The 23118-nt window shown below is 34.4% G+C and overlaps 1 protein-coding gene across 3 annotated transcripts in view; it reads right to left on the bottom strand.

Moving 5' to 3' along the window:
* LOC126823268 (cyclic nucleotide-gated olfactory channel) overlaps positions 1-23118 on the bottom strand; it is a 186083-nt gene that overhangs the window by 54315 nt on the left and 108650 nt on the right. For all 3 annotated transcript variants that reach the window (XM_050551991.1, XM_050551992.2, XM_050551990.2), the window contains one exon: positions 6577-6638. In XM_050551991.1, the coding sequence (XP_050407948.1) occupies positions 6577-6638 (62 nt within the window). The remainder of the gene's footprint in view (positions 1-6576; positions 6639-23118) is intronic.

The following is a 23118-nucleotide window of genomic DNA, read 5'->3' as shown; positions in this document are numbered from 1 at the left end:
CTTTGCTAATTATTTTGTACAGTCTAACTGTCTCTACAGCGACGGCAATTTCTTGGCTAGGTATTGTCATTGGTTTCAAAGGCGCAAGTTTTGACTTGGACATGATGAATGCACAGTAGACATTATCATCAACGTTGGTGAGACGAAGATATAATACCGCTCTGTAACCTTGTTTGGAGGCATCAGCAAAATGGTGTAATTGTGCAGTAGCTACGCCGAATCCACGTGGTTTGATGCGGCGAGACATGGTAAAGTTTTCAATAGAGGGTAGATATTGAAGCCATCGGTTCCACTGTTTAGTTAAGACGTCAGGTATAGGATCATCCCAGTTACATTTCATACGACACATTGTCTGGAACATAATTTTTGCTTTAAGAATAAATAGGCTAACGAATCCAAGAGGATCGTAATCTGAGCTTACTAAACTTAGAACTTCTCGTTTGGTATGTGTTTCTTCTGGCAATGAAGTGTTGAATCCAAAGGTATCAGTCTCTACTTTCCAGAGTACACCAAGCGCTCTTTCAGCAGGAAGTGTTGTCATCAAGTTCAAGTGATGGAATAGTTTTGGCATGTTCGGTATTGGGTATGTTTTGCAGGACTTCGCGGGAATTACTTATCCACTTGTTAATACCAATCTAGACATGACCATCACTAGTATTTACATCTGGTATTGATATATCTTTTAGGTGAGGCCATTTGTTGATTTCGTCCTGACGCACACGACTAGTTAAACCAATATTCAACTTTGGCCTTGACAAAACATTAGCATATCAAAGGTGTGGGTATCGTCAAAATTAGAAATTCGTAGGTCAACGACGAAGGTATCAGCATACATATCGTTTGGGTCAAGTGTAGTTAGTCTCGTAACTTTATGCTTTCTAGGAATACCAAGATGGTGAACAAGTTCATCTGAGCAGATAGACTGAGTCAATCCAGAATCCGACGATGCGTAGGTTTCAATATAATTTCTATAGCCAAGTCCTCTTACTAATATGGGAACGATGGGAAGAGCTGCTTTCCCTGTGGTGGCTCCTACAAAGTTACAATTTATAGGCGGAGATGGGGTTGAATCTCTAGGATCATTTTGAGCGGAAGCACTTGGAGAGGATAAACGTGATTCCGTTGCGCCATCAGAAATCTTTGGTAGGTGTAGAAATCTATTATGTTTTTGTCCACAACCGTGGATGTTGCAGACGAATTGTCTCGTGCATTTTTTTCCACTGTGGCCTGGTTTAAAGCAGTTGACGCAAAGTCCCTTTGATTGTACAAAGGATAATCTATCCTTGATTCTTAGTGCTCGAAAAGATGGACATTTGGGTAATAAAATGCTTCTGTCCGCAATGGGGACAAGTTGACGACCAAGTTGGGTTTGTTAGTGTATCAGTCGTATTTCGTGTTGAAGATGATTCAGTAGTATTGTTTGTTTGTGATTTATCTCGAAATTTCCTATCTGCGGTTCACCTAGCTATTTTCCCGAACACGGAGTCGGTGGCTTCTTCAGCTGCAGAGCTAATAAAGTTTACAACATCGGTAACATTTGGCGATCGGTTTCGTTTTGTATTGTGGTTAAGCTTTAACCACCGCGTTTGTAAATACATAATTGGGTAACTTCTCTATAATAGAAAGCAGGCTTATGCTGTTATTTAATTCATTCAAATATCCCATAGTGTCTAGAGTTTCCTTAAAACATCGTAAATCATCCGCAAAGTCTAAAATACTTACATTATTGGCAATTCTAGGTCTAGCTGTAATCTTCGATATCTAGGCTTGCGAAACATCACTTTCATTTCCAAAAAGCTCCTTTAGAAGTTGCAATGCTAATTTATACCCATCTGACGGTGCTTTGACTAGACAACATTAGAGAAGTTTCTTCGTTTGTCCTGTACAATATTGTATGAGGCGCCATAGTTTGGCACTGTCAATGATAGTATCAAGATCCACCGTATTCTCAAAAGATCTTATGAAGGACCGGTATTTCAAAGGGTCTCCGTCGAGGTATGAAAGTTGATGTAGTTTAGTTTCATTTAACATCTGACATAAAACATCTCCGATTTGTACTGAAGCTTGAAGCGAGTTTTCAGCGGCACAATTTTCTGCAGATACTGGAGGAGGCCTTATTGTCGAATTTCCCCGTGATAGTCTGGGTTTTGGTTGCTGACTTACATCAGAATATGTTGCATTATTGTGTATAGTAGTCGATTGAGGTGTATCCAATTTTGGGTTGTGTTCTCGGTTTCTTGGGGTTGAGTAAGTAAAAGGATTTTCAGTAGGACCTACATCGTTAATGGCCTCTTTGTAACTCTGCTCTAAAGATTCAGCTCTAACAAGTTTGGACTTCAATTCAATTTAACGTTGTTTTTGTTCGAGATCTAATAGAAGTCTTTCAATTTCAAGTTTCTTTTGTTCGGCTTGCTGTTTATCTTCAAGCTGCTTTAACTCTAAATCGCGTTGTTCTCTTAAAACAATCGATTCTCTCCCTAAAGCGATTCTTTCAGCTGTAGCCTTGATTCTAGTTTCATAAACAGAAGGTGTTGCAGATATGTGTGATTGATTACTAACATCTGATGCCCATGTATGAGGCTTATCTTCATACTGACTAGCTAACCAAATACCAGCTACATCTTTAAAATCATTCGTTGTTTTAACAACGTCCAATCTGTATCTCTCAGATTCTGACATTTCTGTTACATCTGTTAATAAAATGTGATATTCTGTATGGGATTGTCCGAAATCTTCTAAAGCTTGATCAAATGTTTTAATACGTTCTGCAATCTGGGATGTATTGGGGTTATCTATCATTAAGGATTCTTTTTGGTTCATTAAACGTATAAGCGATCCTTTAGAAACGCCACGTCTGGATTTCAAATTTCTTATTCTTTCATCTTGTGTCACTGCCAGGTTGAGATTCTCGGGATTATAATTCGGTGTAGAAGTTGTAGTTTTTGAATTCTATTCCTGGTTCGACATGTTGATACAGTATAACAGGTATATATTTGGGTTTGGTTCACTTGGTATATTAACATCAATAAGTCCTGGTCGTATTTAACTGAATGCAGCATAGCTACATGGAAATGGTTCAAGGTAGCAATTGTCCCAGCTATTAAAAAAACTCGTTTTGGTTTTTGGATTTAAAGTTTATTTTATCGATGTAGTTCAACTTGAGAACATGAGCACGGGTATGAGCATGAGGTTTAACTGAAATAAAAGAAATAGGTTCCTAATAATAACTATCAAATTATAACAAATGTACATGAAAATACTGATCGATTATGACACAGAAATAATAGGCCTAAATCGAGTAAAGGCCTATAGACTTGCGAAAATAAACAGATAGCCTATCAAATATAAGACTTCATAGACCCTTTAGATGTACCTAATATGCAATAGGCCTAGATATAATTATAAATATAACTAATTTTAACAGCAGCAATACAAGTTGAAAACAGAAATTAAGGCCAAGGGTCACACAATAATACTTCATAGACCCTTAAGATGTACCTAATATGCAATAGGCCTAGATATAATTATAAATAGAACTAGTTTTAACAGAAGCAATACAAGTTGAAAACAGAAATTAAAACCAAGGGTCACACAATAAACAGAATTATAATCCAGTAGGCCTAACCTATACAAGTATTATTTAGTAACTTATATATATAGTGTCATGATGATTAAACCTAGCATAGAAATACATATTTATACATTAAAATATTACTTACTACGCTGGGGGAATAATTTTAGTTAAAAGGTACAAATGGGCTTGTTCAAAGCACATGGTATAACAAACTTTTCATTGGGGGCACATAACTCAATCATACTTCCTGTTAAGGATGAAAAATAATAAAATGAAAGTAGCGCAACAATAAAATGAAAGAAGCAGTAAGTGTGAGCGTAACATAATATCTTATCGTATTTAAAGCCAATGACTCACGACTTCATATTGTAAGCCGATACGTTTCAGAGACATGTTTTAATCAATGAAAATGGGATATACTGAGTTTGGAACTAGAGTGACCAAAGAAAAATATACACACGTTTCAGCCTTGCATTGATTGCTCAATCAGCGATCATTTGTTTTCTCTGTGTGTGCCATAGACGTGCAAAATAATATTTGTGACCAACTCACTCACAGGTTTCTGTATTAAACCCAACAAAGGATTGATTTGATTATGTTCCCAGTTATCATGTTCAAAACTATACGAGGAACAATGTTCCAATACCTTCATAATACTAAATGGGTCACGCACAAACTAATGCAAAGAATACAAAGCCGGCGCGCAAGCATGATGAATTGTCTCTAGACTGTATGGTAACTTGCTAGTCCACATGAGAGCTTCTCAAATCCAATCTTCATTATACAAATAAAGCCTCACAGTATGGCGTGCTTATGGTATACAGTTTTTGACATGTACCATTTCATCCTTTGGTTAAACCAATTTCTTCTGGCTGCCAACATACAACGTATTGATCTTTATTAAATAGATATTGAACATGACCAACTTAAATTAGTGACACCCCATTCCAGCTCCAACACAAAAAATTTGTTTGTCACGATCTAGGGCTTCTTCGGGATGCCACTGGCTTTGCCAACGTGCCCTTGAACCCTCTGTTATTGTTGTATTCAGGGCCCTGTTTCACGAAATTTTAACTAAAGATAAAATCCAAATTTTAGTAATTTGATTGGATAATATTAGATTGATTTCAGTGCTTAGCCAATCAAAATCGAAGTATCTACTAAAATTTGGATTTTATCTTTAGTTAAAATTTCGTGAAACAGGTTCCTGGTCCTTGTTTCACAAAAACTCAAACTAAAATCACTATAATTGATTTTAACTAAAATCAAACTGTAATTTAAAATTTTATGCGTTTCACGAAGATCGATTGTAAGTTAAAATGCAATTTTAATAGATTTTAGTTAAAATTGCTTGCGCTCGCGCAGTGCACAATTTCGGCGAGGGCACTTAGGGTGTAAGCATATACACGCTTCGGAACTGAAAACTGCTGCCAGGTTGAACTAACCGTTACAATACCAATGAGGAGAGTTTCATACGTTGTAACAATGTCTGCACATGGTCAGACAGTTGTAGAGAGATGAAATAAATATGTTTATTGCGGGTTATTCGCATTGATATGGATCAGTTGGTTGGCCTTGAACTTGCATGTCGCTTTCGTGACCTTGGCATTTGATTTAATCGCAGGCTTCAGTGGAAATAATGCGTATCGATAAACTAAATCGCTTGAATTTAGTAGTTTTATGGTATTTTCGATAACAGAAACTATTGAGAAATTGTCACATACATGTGATATTTCTGACTCAAATACACGAAATAACCAATGTTCCATGGACCCGTTCAATAATAATTTTAAAATGCCAAAGTGTCCCACTACTTATTGGATAATGCCTATCTAACTTACTAAATTAAAATGATTTTTTTCCCAATATAAATTACCCTTGGCTCCTATATAAATCATCATAACCCCAAAATCATAAATACTTTGCATATGGCGTATCTAGTATTAAAGGACTGACGGGGTTTCGATTTCCCCAAATTTTACGAGAGAGAGTGTAGGGTCGTCCGTCCAACCTCGTGGGTTTTCTTTGGGTCCACCGGTTTTCTCCCACTACTAAAGACCCCTACGCGCTAGTGAATTATTCAAATATTGATTTTCTTGACCTAGGTTAAATATAGAAATATTCATTTGATACTAAAAAAACGAGATAGTTTTAAAGATTATGAAGCATCCTCTACTCTCTCCATTCTACCTCGCTCGATGAAACTTAATATTCCATTCATTTCATTTCCGTTAGAAAACAGTTTTGACTTTTTAAAAATAAGTATATTAGGATATTTTTTATACTACCTGAATCCCAGAAGCACAAAAGAACAAGATATCCTAGACCGTTTACTACAATAAGCCCCAGATTTTGAAATGTGGTGGTCGTTAAGTGGTTTTATAGAGCACATATTGTGTTTTCGTCTCAATGCAATGTCTTAAATATCTACCTAAACCCGTCTACAGTCAGTTTTTAATGACCACATTATGAAATTTATTAAGTATATTCCTATTAGTGTAAAATATTAACACCCACTGATCCCCTATGACCAGATTAATAATTAAAAGTATTCTGGGTGAAAGTAACATTTAGGAGATTTTGAAAAGTAGTATATGTGTTTTTCCGTCGATGAAAATGCGCCCACACAGCGTCCTGACTTTTATAACGTTTATGACTTAGGGGTGTACATCTCAATGAGTACCTGATGACAACGCCTCTCTATTTTCCAAACATTCTGCAGTCGAAACACTATTTGAGTTTTCAAGTATTTTTATGTAAAGTATGGTCACATTAAACGTAATAATGATTAATTCAAGGAATACGTTGACATGAAAATCTGAACCCAAAATATATTCTCTTCTGAAAAGGAAACGTAGGCCTGTGGTTTTCCATTGTGGTTTATTTCTTACCACAATCCGCCAAATGGCCCACAGAATGACACACATTGGAAGTAACATATATGTATCAAATAAACTCACGGATTTATACTTTAATAATATTTCATATTAAAACAAACTTACCAATAATCGTTCAAATTCCTGCCGACTGGCATTTTTATTATTGATAACATTTCCCACTTGACCTAAGAAATAAAATCAAAACATCTGTTTTTAGAAAGTGCATGCTGTTACATCTCCCACGATCGGCGACTTTTTCTTTGCACTGGCTTAACGACGACCTGCGATTTTCACAACACGAGAAATGAAATGAAATGAAATGGGGTTTAACGTCCTACTGTTCTGCTCCTATACTGGGCTAATGAAGACGGGCATACGCCTCACAACACGAGAGTCGCCGTTAAGCCAGCACGACGAAAAGGTCGCCGAAAAAGGCGCCGATTACTTTACGATATCGGAGCCTTTTTCGGTGACCAATTCGTAATAATAATAATAATAATAATTGTAACTATAACTGCGACGCAGTAAAGACGGGTTTTACCGGTGCCACGTTACCCTTAAACATATGTCACTTCCGGTACCAATGAAACCATTAAACAGGTTTCCACATAACCATTGCACACATCAAATAAAATGGTCGCAGAATCAACCAAATCCAGCAATATCAGTTCATTTTATACATTTATTACATGTAAGGGTACAGTACTTCCGGTGATAATGAAAATGTTGAATTAGTTTTATGTAATCAGAAATGGCATTAAGACATCACATGGTGAAAATTTTATGTAAATCAAATAATAATTGCCACTTTTATAGACCAAATAAAATGGACGCCGAATCAACCAAATCCAGCAATATCAATTCATTTTATACATCTGTTACATGTAAGTGTACAGTACTTCCGGTGATAATGAAAATGTTCAATTAGTTTTATGAAATCGGAAATGGCATAAGGCATCACATGGTAAAAATTTTATGTAAATCAAATAATAATTGCCACTTTTATAGACCAAAAACCTTGAAAAGTGACTTGTAGAAAATCGTCTATTTCTCTGCAACCGTACAAGCTAGAAACCATTTATTTGGTATTTGTATGATCGTGTGGGTTTAATCTATTTGTTGATTTGAATCAAATATCATAATTTTAAAAACAATACAAATCAGATTCATTTGAATAAAATATTTGTTTTGAAGGCTAAAAATACAGTTTTTGCCAAAATGACGTTACTTCCGGTGACAGTAAAAGTGTTAAATTACTTGTATGAAATCGTAAATGGCATTAGGCATCATACACTGGAAATTTTATGAAAATCGAATAATAATTGACACTTTTATGGACCAAAAACCTTTAAAGTTACCTGTTGAAAATCGTCTATTTCTCCGCAACTGAACAAGACTTAGTTAAAAACCATTTTGTGATATCTATATGATCGTTTGGGTTCATTCTATTAGTTGATTGGAATCAAATATCAAAATTTTAAACAAATTTACGTCACTTCCGTTGCCAAAAGGCAACTTTACCGGTAACAAAAAAAAGGACATTTTGGACTACGGGGCATATGAACTTTGTTTTATACAAATCTAACAATAAATAATTAATCCAGGACTGAAAAAATAAATTAGCCAATGGGGGCCAAGAAAATATACGGTGACAAAAAATGTTACCATTTTTGGTCAAATCAGGTGACTCTTGAACCCTGGGTAAAATACCACATAAAAATATTTATTAATAAAAAGTTTTTCGTAAAAATTTAAATTTTCAAAATTTGGCGCCTAATATCTCCGAAGATTCATTGAAAATAAAAAAAAATCTAAAGAACTGTAGCTACGTGCCTTGTCTTCGGCTATGCCAAAATGTATCAAAAATTACAATCCCACAATTATTGATAATATAAGCATTCCACACATCAAATAAAATGTACGCAGAATCAACCAAATCCAGCAATATCAATTCGTTGTATACATTTGTTACATGTAAGTGATCCTGATAAAATTACATTACTTCCGGTGATAATGAAAATGTTAAATTAGTTTGATGAAATCAGAAATGGCATAAGGCATCCCATGGTGTACATTTTATGTAAATCGAATAATAATTTCCACTTTCATAGACCAAAAACCTTGAACAGTGACTTGTAGAATATCATCTATTTCTCTGCAACCGTACAAGTTAGAAACCATTTTTTGGTATCTGTATGATCGTATGGGTTCAATCTATTTGTTGATTGGAATGAAATGTCATACTTTTAAAAACATTACAAATTAGACTCATTTGAATAAAATGTCTTAAATCTTAAATTACTTAAATGAAATCTTAAATGGCATTAGGTATCACACGGTGAAAATTTTATGAAAATCGAATAATAATTGACACTTTTCTGGACCAAAAACCTTGAAAAGTTGCTTATTGAAAATCGTCTATTTCTCCGCAATTGAACAAGGTAGAAACCATTTTGTGATATCTATATGATCGTATGGGTTCAGTCTATTAGTTGATTTGAATCAAATATCAAAATTTAAAACAAATAACAAATACGATTCATTTGAATAAAATATATGTTTCGATAACTATAAATACAGTTTTTGACCAAATTGCGTCATTTCCGTTGACATTGAAAATGTTAAATTGGTTTGACCTAGTTAAATTACGCATCAAATGGTGTCACTTTTATGAACATCCAATAATAATTGACTCCTTTACAGGTAAACTAGTGTAAATATTGACTTATGCAAAATTGCCCATTTCTCGGCGACTGCTCATATAATAAACTAATTTTGACATACATTCTCTTCGTATTGAATATTGCTACTAGTTTATGAAAGTTGCGAAGAAATATTTTAAAATATGAAAAGCCTGAATGGGTTGTGAATAGCTCATTTTTTCACCTTTTTTCATCTTTAAATCGAAATGATCCGAAAACGAAATAAAAATTAAAAAAACTGAGCGTGATGATTTCTGCGCCTTAACAGGGCACACCCTTTCAGTCATACCAGATTTGAAAAAAGTAATATTTGCTTTCAAAAAGTGGTACCGAACTGTCAAAATTGCAGTTTTTGCTAAATTTACGTCACTTAAGTTGCCGAAAGGTAACTTTAGCGGTAACAAAAAAAAATGACATTTTGGACCACGGAGCATATGAACTTTGTTTTATACAAATCGAACAATAAATAATTAATCCAGGACTGAAAAACTGAATTAGCCAATGGGGGCCAAGGAAAAATACGGTGACAAAAAATGTTGCCATTTTTGGTCAAATCAGATGACTCTTGAACCCTGGGTAAAATACCACATAAAAATGTTCATTAATAAAAAAGTTTTTCGTAAAAAATAAAATTTTCAAAATTTGGCGCCTAATATCTCCGAAGATTCGTCGAAAATAAAAAATCTAAAGAACTCTAGCTATGTGCCTTGTCTACGGCTATGTCAAAATGTATCAAATATTACAATCCGACAATTATTGATAACATTACGGCAAAATTTCGAAAAACGACAACTTCGGTGATTTCGGACATTTCGCATGGTCGCAGAACGTTAGAAATAGCTTTAAAATTTAAGTCAAACCCACTTTCCCCAGTAAAACCGAAGACATCGAATCGATCCGACAAGTAGTTTCTGAGATATGCTCAAATGGAAAAATAATAATAATAATAATAATAATAATTAGAACTGCGAAGCAGTAATGACGGGTTTCACCGGTGCCACGTTACCCTAAACATGTCACTTCCGGTACCAATGAAACCATTAAACAGGTTTCCAGATAAGCATTGCACACATCAAATAAAATGGACGCCGAATCAACCAAATCCAGCAATATCAATTCATTTTATACATCTGTTACATGTAAGTGTACAGTACTTCCGGTGATAATGAAAATGTTCAATTAGTTTTATGAAATCGGAAATGGCATAAGGCATCACATGGTAAAAATTTTTATGTAAATCAAATAATAATTGCCACTTTTATAGACCAAAAACCTTGAAAAGTGACTTGTAGAAAACCGTCTATTTCTCTGCAACCGTACAAGTTAGAAACCATTTTCTGGTATCTGTATGATCGTATGGGTTCAATCTATTTGTTGATTGGAATAAAATATCATAATTTTAAAAACATTACATATCAGACTCATTTGAATAAAATATCTGTTTTGAAGGCTAAAAATACAGTTTTTGCCAAAATGACGTTACTTCCGGTGATAATGAAAATCTTAAATTACTTGTATGAAATCGTAAATGGCATTAGGTATCACACAGTCAAAATTTTATGAAAATCGAATAATAATTGACACTTTTCTGGACCAAAAACCTTGAAAAGTGACCTGTCGAAAATCGCCTGTTTCTCCGCAACTGAACAAGTTAGCAACCATTTTATGATATCTATATGATCCCATGGGTTCATTCTATTAGTTGATTGGAATCAAATATCCACATTTTAAACAAATAACAAATACGAATCATCTGTATAAATTATTTGTTTCGAAAGCTATAAATATAGTTTTTGCCCAAATTACGTCATTTCCGATGATATTGAAAATGTTAAATTGGTTTGACATAGTCACAATTGACATTACACATCAAATGGTATCCCTTTTATGATAATCCAATTATAAATGACTCTTTTACAGGCAAAATAGCGTAAAAAGTGACACTTGCAAAATTGACCATTTCTCGGCAACTGCTCATATTACAAACTAATTTTGAGATAGATTCTCTTCGTATGAATTAATGCTACAGGTTTATGAAAGTCACAAAGAAATATTTTAAAATATGAAACGTCTGAATGTGCTGTAAATAGCTCAATTTTACACCGTTTTTCACCTTTAAATCGAAATTGCGCAAAAATGAAATCGAAATTAAAAAAACTGCTTCCGACTTTTTTTGCGCCTTTACATGGCGCAACTTCTTACTTTTTATTTGCTTTCGAAAAGACGTTCCTAACCGCCAAAATTGTAGTCATTTCCGCTGCTGACAGAAAGCTTTATCGGTAATAAAAAAGTTGAGACCTTGCACCATTGAGCATATGAACTTTGTTTTATACATATCGAGCAATAAATAATTAACCCAGAACCCATAAACTGAATTAGCCAATAGCGGCCAAGGTGAATTATCGATACGAAATTTTTTCATATTTTTGCTCAAATCACATGACCCTTTAATTATAGGTAAAGCGCCATAAAAAAATATTCATAAATAAAAAAGTTTTTTGTCAAAATTTAAATTTTCAAAATTTGGCGCCAAATATCTTCGAAGATTAATCGAAAATCAAAAATCTAAACAATCGTAGCTATTTGCCGTGTCTCAGGCTATGTCAAAATGTATCAAATGTTAAAATCCGACAATTATTGTTAATATTACGGCAATATTTCAAAAAACTACAACTTCGGTGATTTCGGACATTTCGCATTGTCACAGAAAGTTCGAAATAGCTTTAATCTCTAAGCAGTGTGAAACCCTAATAATAATCCGAACAAAAACAATTTGCCGTGTCTCAGGCTATGTCAAAATGTATCAAATGTTAAAATCCGACAATTATTGTTAATATTACGGCAATATTTCAAAAAAACTACAACTTCGGTGATTTCGGACATTTCGCATTGTCACAGAAAGTTCGAAATAGCTTTAATCTCTAAGCAGTGTGAAACCCTAATAATAATCCGAACAAAAACAATAGTGTTTCACACAAGCTACGCAGTGTGAAACCCTAATTAATGTGTTTTGCCATACCAATAAAACTGACATCGAATTCTAAACGTCTATAGATTTTTATCACCATTTCCGTATGAACATAAAAGAGTACTGGTATGCGTTTATACTGTATAGAATATTATAAAACAAGACAATCGAAACCATGTCTAAAAGCCTTTTGAAGAAATTATTAAAATGGAATGTCAACCTCTATTGTAACCAATGATATTTAAATAAACATGAAGTATGTTCTCTGAACAATCTGTTGTCTGAGGATTCGGGTCATCTTTTCCGTGTCTATGTCAGATAAATTTTAAAATAATCCTACTGATAGCATTTATCACAGAGCATACTTAACGGTTATTTAAATATCATTGATTACAAAGACTGATGAGTAATCCTACTCATAGCATTTTTTTGTAAACCCTTCATTACCTTTAGATACATTTATTGCAATAGGCAATGGGGTGGATGTTACAATACAGTCATCTTCAATAGAAGGCTTGATCTCGCCTTAACTACGTACATCTTATCAAGCCCTTCACGTAATACCCCGCATATTTTAGCACTAATTTCGATTGGGTATAAGCCCAGCTTGTGATCCTATCAGATTCCTTCGTTAAAAATATGGTTACGATTATCAAGTCTCGCGCTTCTAGCTAAAATGTCTACATGTGACAATCGAGTTGCAAAGGTCAAGGTTCGATCAATGTCAAGGTTGCTGGAAATCATGGTTGAGCAACAAAGGCTGTAAACTTGTCTATTTCTTTTTCTATGGAGGCCGCCATATTTGTTTACAGTGTGTTATGTGCCACGACCTCTGTTTGGACAATACTAATTAGTCACGTGTAAACACAACGAGCGCAAAAATTCCGGAATTATTGAGTATTGAAGCAACGACTAGATGTTGTAAAACTCGCGGTCGTTGCTTCAGGAACATGCAATACAGTATAACCCCTATTAAAATAGAATTTCTCTAAATCCCTATTGTAATAATTGTAATTATTTTTGCCATACCAATAAAATCGACATCAATTTTTAAAACTCTATAGATTTTGATCACCATATCCCAACACCATCGAAAACATGTTTAATTTCCCGCATCCCATGGGCACAAATTCTCATTGCAAAAATATTTTCGTTCCTACAAAACCGGTCTAGAAGAAATTTTATCAGTGTTTAGTTAATATAGAGATAATCGTTTGCTTTGATGTTCAACAAAAATTTAATAGTTCTACGATGATATTCTTCTTTGAAATCCGGATTAATTATCTAGAGTAAAAATCATAGCACGGGAGGTCACTGGACAGAATTCAAAGTTGTTCGCCACGTCACGTGATCGTTTTTGCCACAGTCGACCAACCTCGTTATTGTCTACCTTCGCTTGTGTTTTTGTTAAACACAACATGGCGAGCTCCACGTAACGGGGTCTTCCCATATCGACGACTAAACAGAATTTGGAAAGTCGACCGCGGCAATCTTTGATGGGTAAAAAGCATTAATGAGGCAGGGACCAGTCATTATTAATATAGTTCACTTAAATTGATTTTTATCAGAATTCATCTCATTCACTAATTAATAAAATGAATATAGTTCACCTAAATTGCATAAACTTGAATTTTGTCAGAATTCAACTAACTCATTAATTAATAAAATAATAGACTACAATTCAACATGAAGCTGACAGGTGATCGAAATTCAGTTCATTGTGATTATTTCTCATAATAAGTTGAATACGTAAATCATTCCAAGACATTTCATATTCATTTCTTTCTACGATGACTAATGCACAGTTACAATCTAAGTTTATTCCAACAGCAAAAGGTGGCAGATACCTATGTGTTGCCGATTTTAAAGGGACTATCCCGATTTGAACAGAGTCTCAAAAATAAATTCCGAGAAAATATGAAATTTAAGCGCCTAAATATAGAGGAATTGTGTATTTACCTTGTCTCAAACTTTCAGTTCAAAACATTGAGTCGTTGTCCTTTAGAGGTCTATACAGTGCAAGTTTGATTTTTCCAGACACCGCATAATACAGCGTAGGACACCGGTCTCCATTTCCAGGTGAAGACTGACGGGTTTAAGTTGTTTAAAAACATATAAAATACATTGAGTTAGTTGCTTGGCCCTAAGATAGAGGATTTTAAGGGATTTTAATACAAAATTAAGAAGTCTTATTCTCTAAAATATTATCGGGATTGGCCCTTTAAGTATAGAATAAATAAGAGAAATAATAACGACTTAGTGATATGGCAGTGCTGTGAAAAAAGTAAGGGATGTAGGACTACAGCATCTACCATCAACGATATAGTTAGCAGAATAGACGTCGACCACAACCACCCACCAGCCCATTCCGATCTACAGTTACTGTGATATAAAAAGCATCTTTAAAATTGTACATCAATTCTCAATTTCTTGTAATTTTTGTTGTAAGCTTCTAATTTTATATTCTACTATTTATACATTATTATTAAAAAATAAATCTTATTTTATAGATTACAGAAATGATGCAGTTCTTAAAGGAAAAGGTCCAGTCTACGACAACTCCGATTACTCAACTTCATCAAGAAGAAATAAACGGGATGTTGAATGGACAGAAGATAATATAACCACCATCGCCAACATGCCAACTTTTTACTTTTAATTGGAAAAGCTCGTCCTAATATATTTGAAGCAATGGCATTTTTGCACGAAGAGCAAAAGACGATTGAAATTCAGTTATTGCAGTATTCAAGTCCAGCGACAACCACTAAAAAGAAAACAATTCTCCAATATCAACAGGAAGATTGAAGATTCGAAACATAGATATGAATAAGGAAGAATGAATTTGTTAGAATTTCTGGACTATGTTGGAGACTTTATGCGTGCAAAAAGTTAAAATTATGTATTATGTTATGTGTAAAAGGTTGTTATAAATTTAAAAAAATAAATGGTCCCAAAATTATCTGCTTAATTAGTTTTATCCTTCAGCTTAGGTCTATTGTTCTTGGCCACTCAACCCCTTAACGCCGACTCAAATTTTCCCCCTAAAACTCGGCGAGTAGGCGATACGGGAATGAAACCACGTAACACATTGCCGGAATAGAATCTACACTAAATGTTGAAGACAGTGTTAAGAAGAAAGGTGCAGAACCCTTTACAAAGACAAGGTGGGACAAACGTCGTGAGGTAGCTAAAACCTGGTTACAGTTGGATAAATGGATGGAAATGTCCAGTCCATTTTAACATTTTTCGATACATGGATTGATGACGAACGAAGGATATATTGAAGATACAGTCGGTAGTGGTTTCGGATTTCACCCAACGGGTTATAGACGTTTTACGGACAAGACAAGGCTCTTAAAAAGGTGCGAGAAGAAAAGCAAAACTACTGTTTGTTCCAGGAGATACCCGGGAATGAAACCACGTAACACATTGCCGGAATAGAATCTACACTAAATGTTGAAGACAGTGTTGAGAAGAAAGGTGCAGAACCCTTTACAAAGACAAGGTGGGACAAACGTCGTGAGGTAGCTAAAACCGGGTTACAGTTGGATAAATGGATGGAAATGTCCAGTCCATTTTAACATTTTTCGATACATGGATTGATGACGAACGAAGGATATATTGAAGATACAGTCGGTAGTGGTTTCGGATTTCACCCAACGTGTTATAGACGTTTTACGGACAAGACAAGGCTCTTAAAAAGGTGCGAGAAGAAAAGGCAAAACTACTGTTTGTTCCAGGAGATACCCGGACTCTAAACTCTTAAATTCCTCACTATTTCTTCAGTTTTTAATTTAATTTTTGGTGACATACCTGAAATTGTCATCCCGTTGCTCTCTTCGTCCATCCTTAACGCCTAGAAGTTCGATAAAATTTCACATATTTCGACATTGTTTCTTTCTTAAAACATAAACATTACAGAATGCGTCTGCGTAATGGGACACTTGCATTTCGCGTAAAGGGTAGACAGGAATCTCCAAATCGGGTACATTCGGTTAGAAATATTTAGTGAATGAAACTTCGCCCGTTTCTTTTGCGACTGTAATACTTATTAAATTTCACACTGTGAATCCTGTATTAAACACTCATGTTTTTTGGTCGGATTAATATCATGTTCTGTTTCCACCTGCTTATTTCGCAGTAACTGCTCATTAAGCCACTCGGTTTTTGAGAGCAAGGTCTGGAGATGTGACTTTTTTGTAAACAATTTATTAGTTTTCCAAAGTACATAGGTTCTGATCAGCTGTAAATAAATATTTAAAATATATTTATCTAAATCATCCGCCTTTGACGATACAGTTTTTAGCGTATAAACTAGACAATAATTATCCGGTTGACACAGAATCAACGGCATAGTATACACGATGGCACTAGCTATAATAATTATTGATACAAAATATTATTTCATCGCAATTTAGCTGATATATCTGAATAGTCCTCGTAAATAAGTGGAGGAAGGTGGAAATCGATTTTCATATTCCGTTTTCCTGCAAATGTTATTTAACTTCTTTATAAAAGAGATACATCGTCAAAAGTGAAAATGGACGTTTTTGATTTTTGTCTTAATAACGAGTAATTGCTCCACCAATCCTCAGGCATTCAGCAATTCGTCGTGGCATGGTCTTAATCAACCGTCCAATCACGATTTGGGGCAATCTGACCCACTTCATTTGCAGTGCCACGGCCAATTTTTGCAGTGTTGTCACGTTGACGTCGACGAACACGTCTCCCGATGAAAAAAAAACGTAACACACTTAAGCAAAGAAACGCTAAACAGTATATCTTATGCAAGAACCGATAGGAATGCTAACATGGATAGATAAACTAGCACGCGGCAGTTTTCATCAACCCTTTCTTGAAGTGTCAAATTTGACAATGAACCCCCAACCCTACCCCATGTGTATGGCGCTATTGCGTGTCGCATGTGCAGCTCAGTGGTTCTGTTGGGGCGATAAGTTCTTCATCAGTGAACATACTCTCAAAGCATGTCAAGTGTCCATGACTATTTATCATATCACATCCTGAATAGGTATTTGCATTTCAATATCCCCTACTTTTTTTAAGAGTATATAAGATCAACCGAAAACCCATGAATCATTCTGAATTTTTGCCATTTGCGAGAAATAGGCAATTTTGTGGGAGTCACTTTTCAAAAGAATATAATATTGTTCTATTTTCATGACATTTGATGCCTACTGTGACTGTTCATTATCGAAAAGCACAAATCAATGCGACCATATAGATATCAAAAGATAGTTTATAACTTGATGCAATTGTCCAAAAGTACCCTTTACATTGTATTGCTCAACACATATATAGTGATTTTGAAAGAAAACTATATTTTCAACCCTTAATTAAAGCAAACATGTTTTTTTTAAAGAGTGTTATCTTATACAGTTTAAGAATAATGTTTACTAATTTCCTTTAAGTAATATTGTGTAGATATACGATCAAGCATTGGTCACTTTGTAAGGGTTTCATACATCAACCTGCTATCATAATGGCCATTTCGTGTAATTTTATTACACGTGTATCATGCTCATGGGAATATGTTAAGTGACTCCGTTAAAGGATAACGGGCACCGGCGAAACCCGTCATGACTGCATAGCAGTTATTGTTTTCTATAATTTTCGGTATTTTGATATTCTTCACAGTTTACTGGATCAAAGATGTTTTTAGTATTGCATTACAATAAGTTTGAAAAGACAAAAACGCGAATCTTAGAAAATATAACCGCTTGAATAATTAGGGTTTCACACTGCGTAGCTTGTGTGAGGGACTATTGTTTTTGTTAAGATTATTATTCTTCTTATTTCGTTTGAAAGACTATTGTTATTACAAAATTTATTAGGGTTGTGTGAAACACTATTGTTTTTGTTGTGAAACAACTATTGTTTTTGTTAAGAGTATTATTCTTCTTCTTATTATTATTATTATTATTCAAATTCCATTTTCTTCTTCTTCTTCTTCTTATTCTTATTATTATTATTATTATTATTCAAATTCCATTTTGATTAGATCTCAGCAACTGCTTGTCGCATCGTTTCGATTTCTTCGGTTTTACTAGGTAAAGTAGGTGTGACTTAGAGGATAAATCTATTTTGAAGGTTCTGCGACAATGCGAAATGTCCGAAATCACCGAAGCTATCGTTTTTAAAAATATTGCAGTAATTTTAACAATAATCGTTGGATTTTAACTTTTCATACATTTTGGCATAGCCGGAGACAGGGCACATGACTATGCTACTTTTTATTTTCGGCAAATCTTCGTAGATATTAGGCGCCAAATTTAGAAAATTTAAATTTTTACAAATTTTTTTTTATTTATGAATATTTTTGGGTCGTGTTTTACACAGAATTAACGAGTCATCAGACTTGAGCAAAAGTGTGAAATTGTTTTGTCTCAGTAATTTTCCTTGGCCGCCATTGGCTAATTCAGTTTTTCAATCCTAGATAATTAATTATTGTTCGATTCGTATAAAACAAAGTTCAAAGCCTCCGTTGTCTCAATTGTCATTTTTTGGGGGGGGTTACCGATAGAGTTATCTCTCATGACCGAAAGTGGCTTAATTTTACCACAAACTACAATTTTGACAGTTCGGTGCCACTTTTCGAAAGCAAATATTATTATTTTTAAAATTCATATAACTAAAAGAGTGTGCCCTTTAAAGGCGCAAAAAACTGTGAGGTCAGTTTTTTTTAATTTCGATTTCATTTTCGAGCAAATTCGATTAAGAGGTGAAAAAGGTGTAAAATTGACATATTTAGAACCCATTCAGGCTTTTTAGATTTATAAATATTTCTACGTAACTTTTATATACTTGTAGCTATTATCCACACAAAGAAAATGTATGTTAAAATTAGTTTGTAATATGAGCAGTTACCGAGAAATAGGCATGTTTGCATGAGTCCCTTTTTACGCTATTTTGCCTGTAAAAGAGTCAATTATTATTGGATTTTCATAGAAGTGACACCATTTGATGCGTAATATCAATTTTGACTAGATCAAACCAATTTAGCATTTTAAATGTCACCACCGGCAATGACGTAGTTTGGGCAAAAACTGAATTTATAGCCTTCGAAAGAAATAATTTATTCATATCAGTCGTATTTGTTATTTGTTTAAAATTTTTAAATTTGATTCTAATAGAATGAACCCATTTGATGATATTATAGATAACACAAATCGGTTTCTAACTTGTTCAGTTGCGGAAAAATAAGCGATTTTCAACAGGTCACTTTTCAAGGTTTTTAGTGCATAAAAGTGTTAATTATTATTTGATTTTCAAAAAATTTTCACTTTGTTACACCTAATGCCATTTACGATTTCATACAAGTAATTTAAGATTTCAATATCACCGAAAGTACCGTCATTTGGGCAAAAACTTTTGATATTTGATTTCAGTCAACTAATACAATGAACCCACATGATCATATAGATAACACAAATTGGTTTCTAACTTGTTCAGTTGCGGAAAAATATGGGATTTTCAACAAGTCACTTTTCAAGGTTTTTGGTCCATAAAAGTGTCAATTATTATTCGTTTTTCACAAAAGTTTCATACAAGTAATTTAAGATTTTCATTATCACCGGAAGTACCGTCATTTTGGCAAAAACTGTATTTTTAGCCTCTAAAACAAATACTTGTTTGAAGTAAGGGATATGCATTATTCGTATAAAATTATGATATTTGATTCCTATGGACAAATAGTATTAATCAATACGATAACATTGATATCACAAAATTGTTTCTAGCACCTTCCCTTGCCGAGAAATAACCAATTTTGTCAGGATCACTTTTTAAGATTTTTCTCATTTAAACTTCAGTTTATGGGTTCTGGGTTAAAAATATATTGCCTGATTTGTGTAAAATAAAAGCCCATATGCTCCGCGGTGCAAAGTCTTAACTTTCTTCTCCCGATAGAAAATTCTGTCGGCACCGGAAGTAACGTAATTTTGCCCAAAACATGAATTTTGACGTGTCTAAAGGTGTTTTAAAAAGCAAATATTAATGTTTACAAATCTAATAGATCAAGATGAATGCTCCTACTAAAGCCACAAAATATGTATTGCTTAGTTGTTTTTTTATATTTCGATTTTGCATTTGCAACATTTTGATTTAAAGGTGAAAAAAAACGTTTAAAAATGAGTTATTTACAATGCATTCAGGAATTTCATATCATAAAATATTTCTTGACAACTTCCATGAACCTGTAGCAATAATCCATAGGAAGAAAATGTATGTGAAATTTAATTTGTAATATGCGCAGTTGCCGAGAAATAGGCAATTTTGCATCCGTCACTTTTCATGTTATTATTAGCCCGTGAAAGAGTCAATTATCATTCGGTATTCAATTTTGTTTTATCATTGGATGCCTAATGCCAATTTGGACTAGGTCAAACCATTTTAACATGTACAGTTTCACCGGAAATGACGTCATTTGGGCAAAAACTGTATGTTTAGCCTTCTAAATGCGCCAGACATAATTATTCTCTTCATGAGAAATTAGATTACTATACAATTAGTTTGATCATCACTTCAGCCTAAATTCAACGTTAAAATTTCCGAGGGTCCGGAAGACAAAGTTTTAAGCAAAGGAATAATTATGCAACCCGCAATTACTTTCGCCTTATTATTATGGACCGGGATATTATTGTGTACACCTATAGTCTCCTTTCAAAATTTCCATCACGTGTCAGTTCAGGATAAATTTGTATGTAGTATGTAGTTTATATCAATATCAAAACGCTACAGCCCTCGGGGCCAATTAAATATTCAAGTCAGTTGGACAAACAATTGTGGTCTTAAATCTGGTAAAGATAGGTTGCCAGGCAACGAAACATACGTCCATAGCAGTTAAATCGTCCGGGCAGTCAACAAGTGTTGTCACATATTTTTACTTTTTTCGGTAATGAAACATTTATAATACACTAAAATCTGATTAATACTCAAGAAGTAATTTTCAGAAAACCATTAGAATTTGTTTGGTTTTTATAAAGTTCTGTCCCATGCTAACGTTTAGTAGACGAAACTTTTAATATCATGGATTTAGTTGTTCAAATCATAAAAATTCATTGAAAATCAATATACTCGTTCGTCTCAAGATCTTAAACTCTGTGTATCAATCTGAAGTTAATCGGATGATAACTTTAGCCTCTAGAACGTCACAAGATTTTTCAAAGTGATCAAGGGCCATAACTTTGGCAGTAATTATCGGAAATCGTTGAAAATCAATAGACTTCTTCGTCTCATGGCCTTGAACACTGTATATAAATTTGAAGTCAATCGGATAATAAACTTTAGCCTCTAGAGCGCCCACAAGCAATTGTGGACGCCGGACCCACCGACGGACGGGGCGACTATAATAGACGACCACATTTCAATGGGGGCGTATAAAAATGAAAGTTATATTCTACTGGGCCGAAACAACTTCATTAACATCCAAGTAGGCCGAAACGACTCAAAGCCAAACCATTGCCCCCGCCCAAATCGACTATTCCAGATAATTAGGTCAAACATGGCAGATGTTCAGTTGCGCGATGTAAACAAACCACAATTTTTCAAGAGAGAGAGGTTATATAGCTTAATCTGACATTGGTTACCTCGTGTAAGACAGTAATGGGATGGAAATTCCAGGTATGTCACTAAGTTTTAGCCGTTTTAATTAAAAATTGAAGAAATGGCAAACAATTTTCATGTCGTCGTGTCACCGGGAACAGACAGTAGAAAGTGAGAAGGCAGCATCTACATTCATTCCAATCGAAACTACACTACACTGGGATGTGTCATAATATATTTTACCAAATATTATTCACCTTTGATACCAAATATTATTTACCTTTGAGAAAAATAACAACTGACTATTAGTACAGGTATTAATCATTCCCTTAAAATAACATTTCATTCATAACATGATTTTTTAAACATGGTTTCAATTAAAAATCCTTAAAAATTCTCTTTGGTATGGCTACTTCTATTCCAACTAGTAATAAATGTAATAATGGTGCATCGGTTATAGAGACCATAAGTCCAGAAAAAATTGTGAATGGGAGAATTGAATATAACCATCCCAGAAAATAACATTCAAAGGAAAGAGGGGAGAACTAATTATTAATCAACTGATTGGATAATCCCTAATTAAGCAACTCACACCCATCTAATCTGATTAAGTAACTTGGACTGAACCAAATAGGTCATTTTGGGACTAACATATATTTAATTTTTATTTAAATAATTCGCTTGCTTACAGGTCACTATTTTTAAAGGATCGTCTTGGAACTTGGTATAAGTATTCCTTATAGCCTAAGGAAGGCAACTATTGGTTTTGGTGCATTCCCGACTCCTAAGGGCAGAGCCACGCCCAATTTTTGTGTCTATCGTATACTGGCCGCAATTCTGAATGGATCATCTTCAAACATGGCACATGTATTCCTTATAGCCTAACAGCAGCAACTATTAATTTTGGTGGATGTCTCGGCCCCTGGGGCAGAGTCACGCCCATTTCTTTTGTGTTTATCGTCTGAAGGCCACAATTCTGAATGGATTATCTTAATGGAAGATTCCTTATACCCTAAGGGCGGCAACTATTGATTTTGGTGCATGATTCACCCCCTTGGGTGGTACCACACCCACTGTTTGATAATACTTTGTAAATAATCTACAGGTTGCAATTATTAACATATCTGGATCCAATTCAGTGTGGCCCATCACAGGGTTGTACCTATTTATATTGGTCCACGTACAACCCCCAGGGGTGGCGCCCAATTTTTGTGTCTTTGTCTACGGGCTAGAATTCTGAATGGATCATCTTGGAACTTGGCATATTTATTCCTTATACTGTGAGGATAGCAACTACATTTTGGTGAATGTCCCGACTCCCAGGGGTGTAGTACCAAACACTCTTTTTTGTTAAATGTTTGTCTTTAAATACTCTATACGTTGCAATTTTTAACAGATTTTGTTCAAATTCAGCATATCAATCATTTCAGTACA

This window comes from Patella vulgata, chromosome 6 (assembly GCF_932274485.2).
Source record: "Patella vulgata chromosome 6, xgPatVulg1.2, whole genome shotgun sequence".
Taxonomy (NCBI): domain Eukaryota; kingdom Metazoa; phylum Mollusca; class Gastropoda; family Patellidae; genus Patella; species Patella vulgata.
This window is presented reverse-complemented; position numbering and strand designations above follow the sequence as displayed.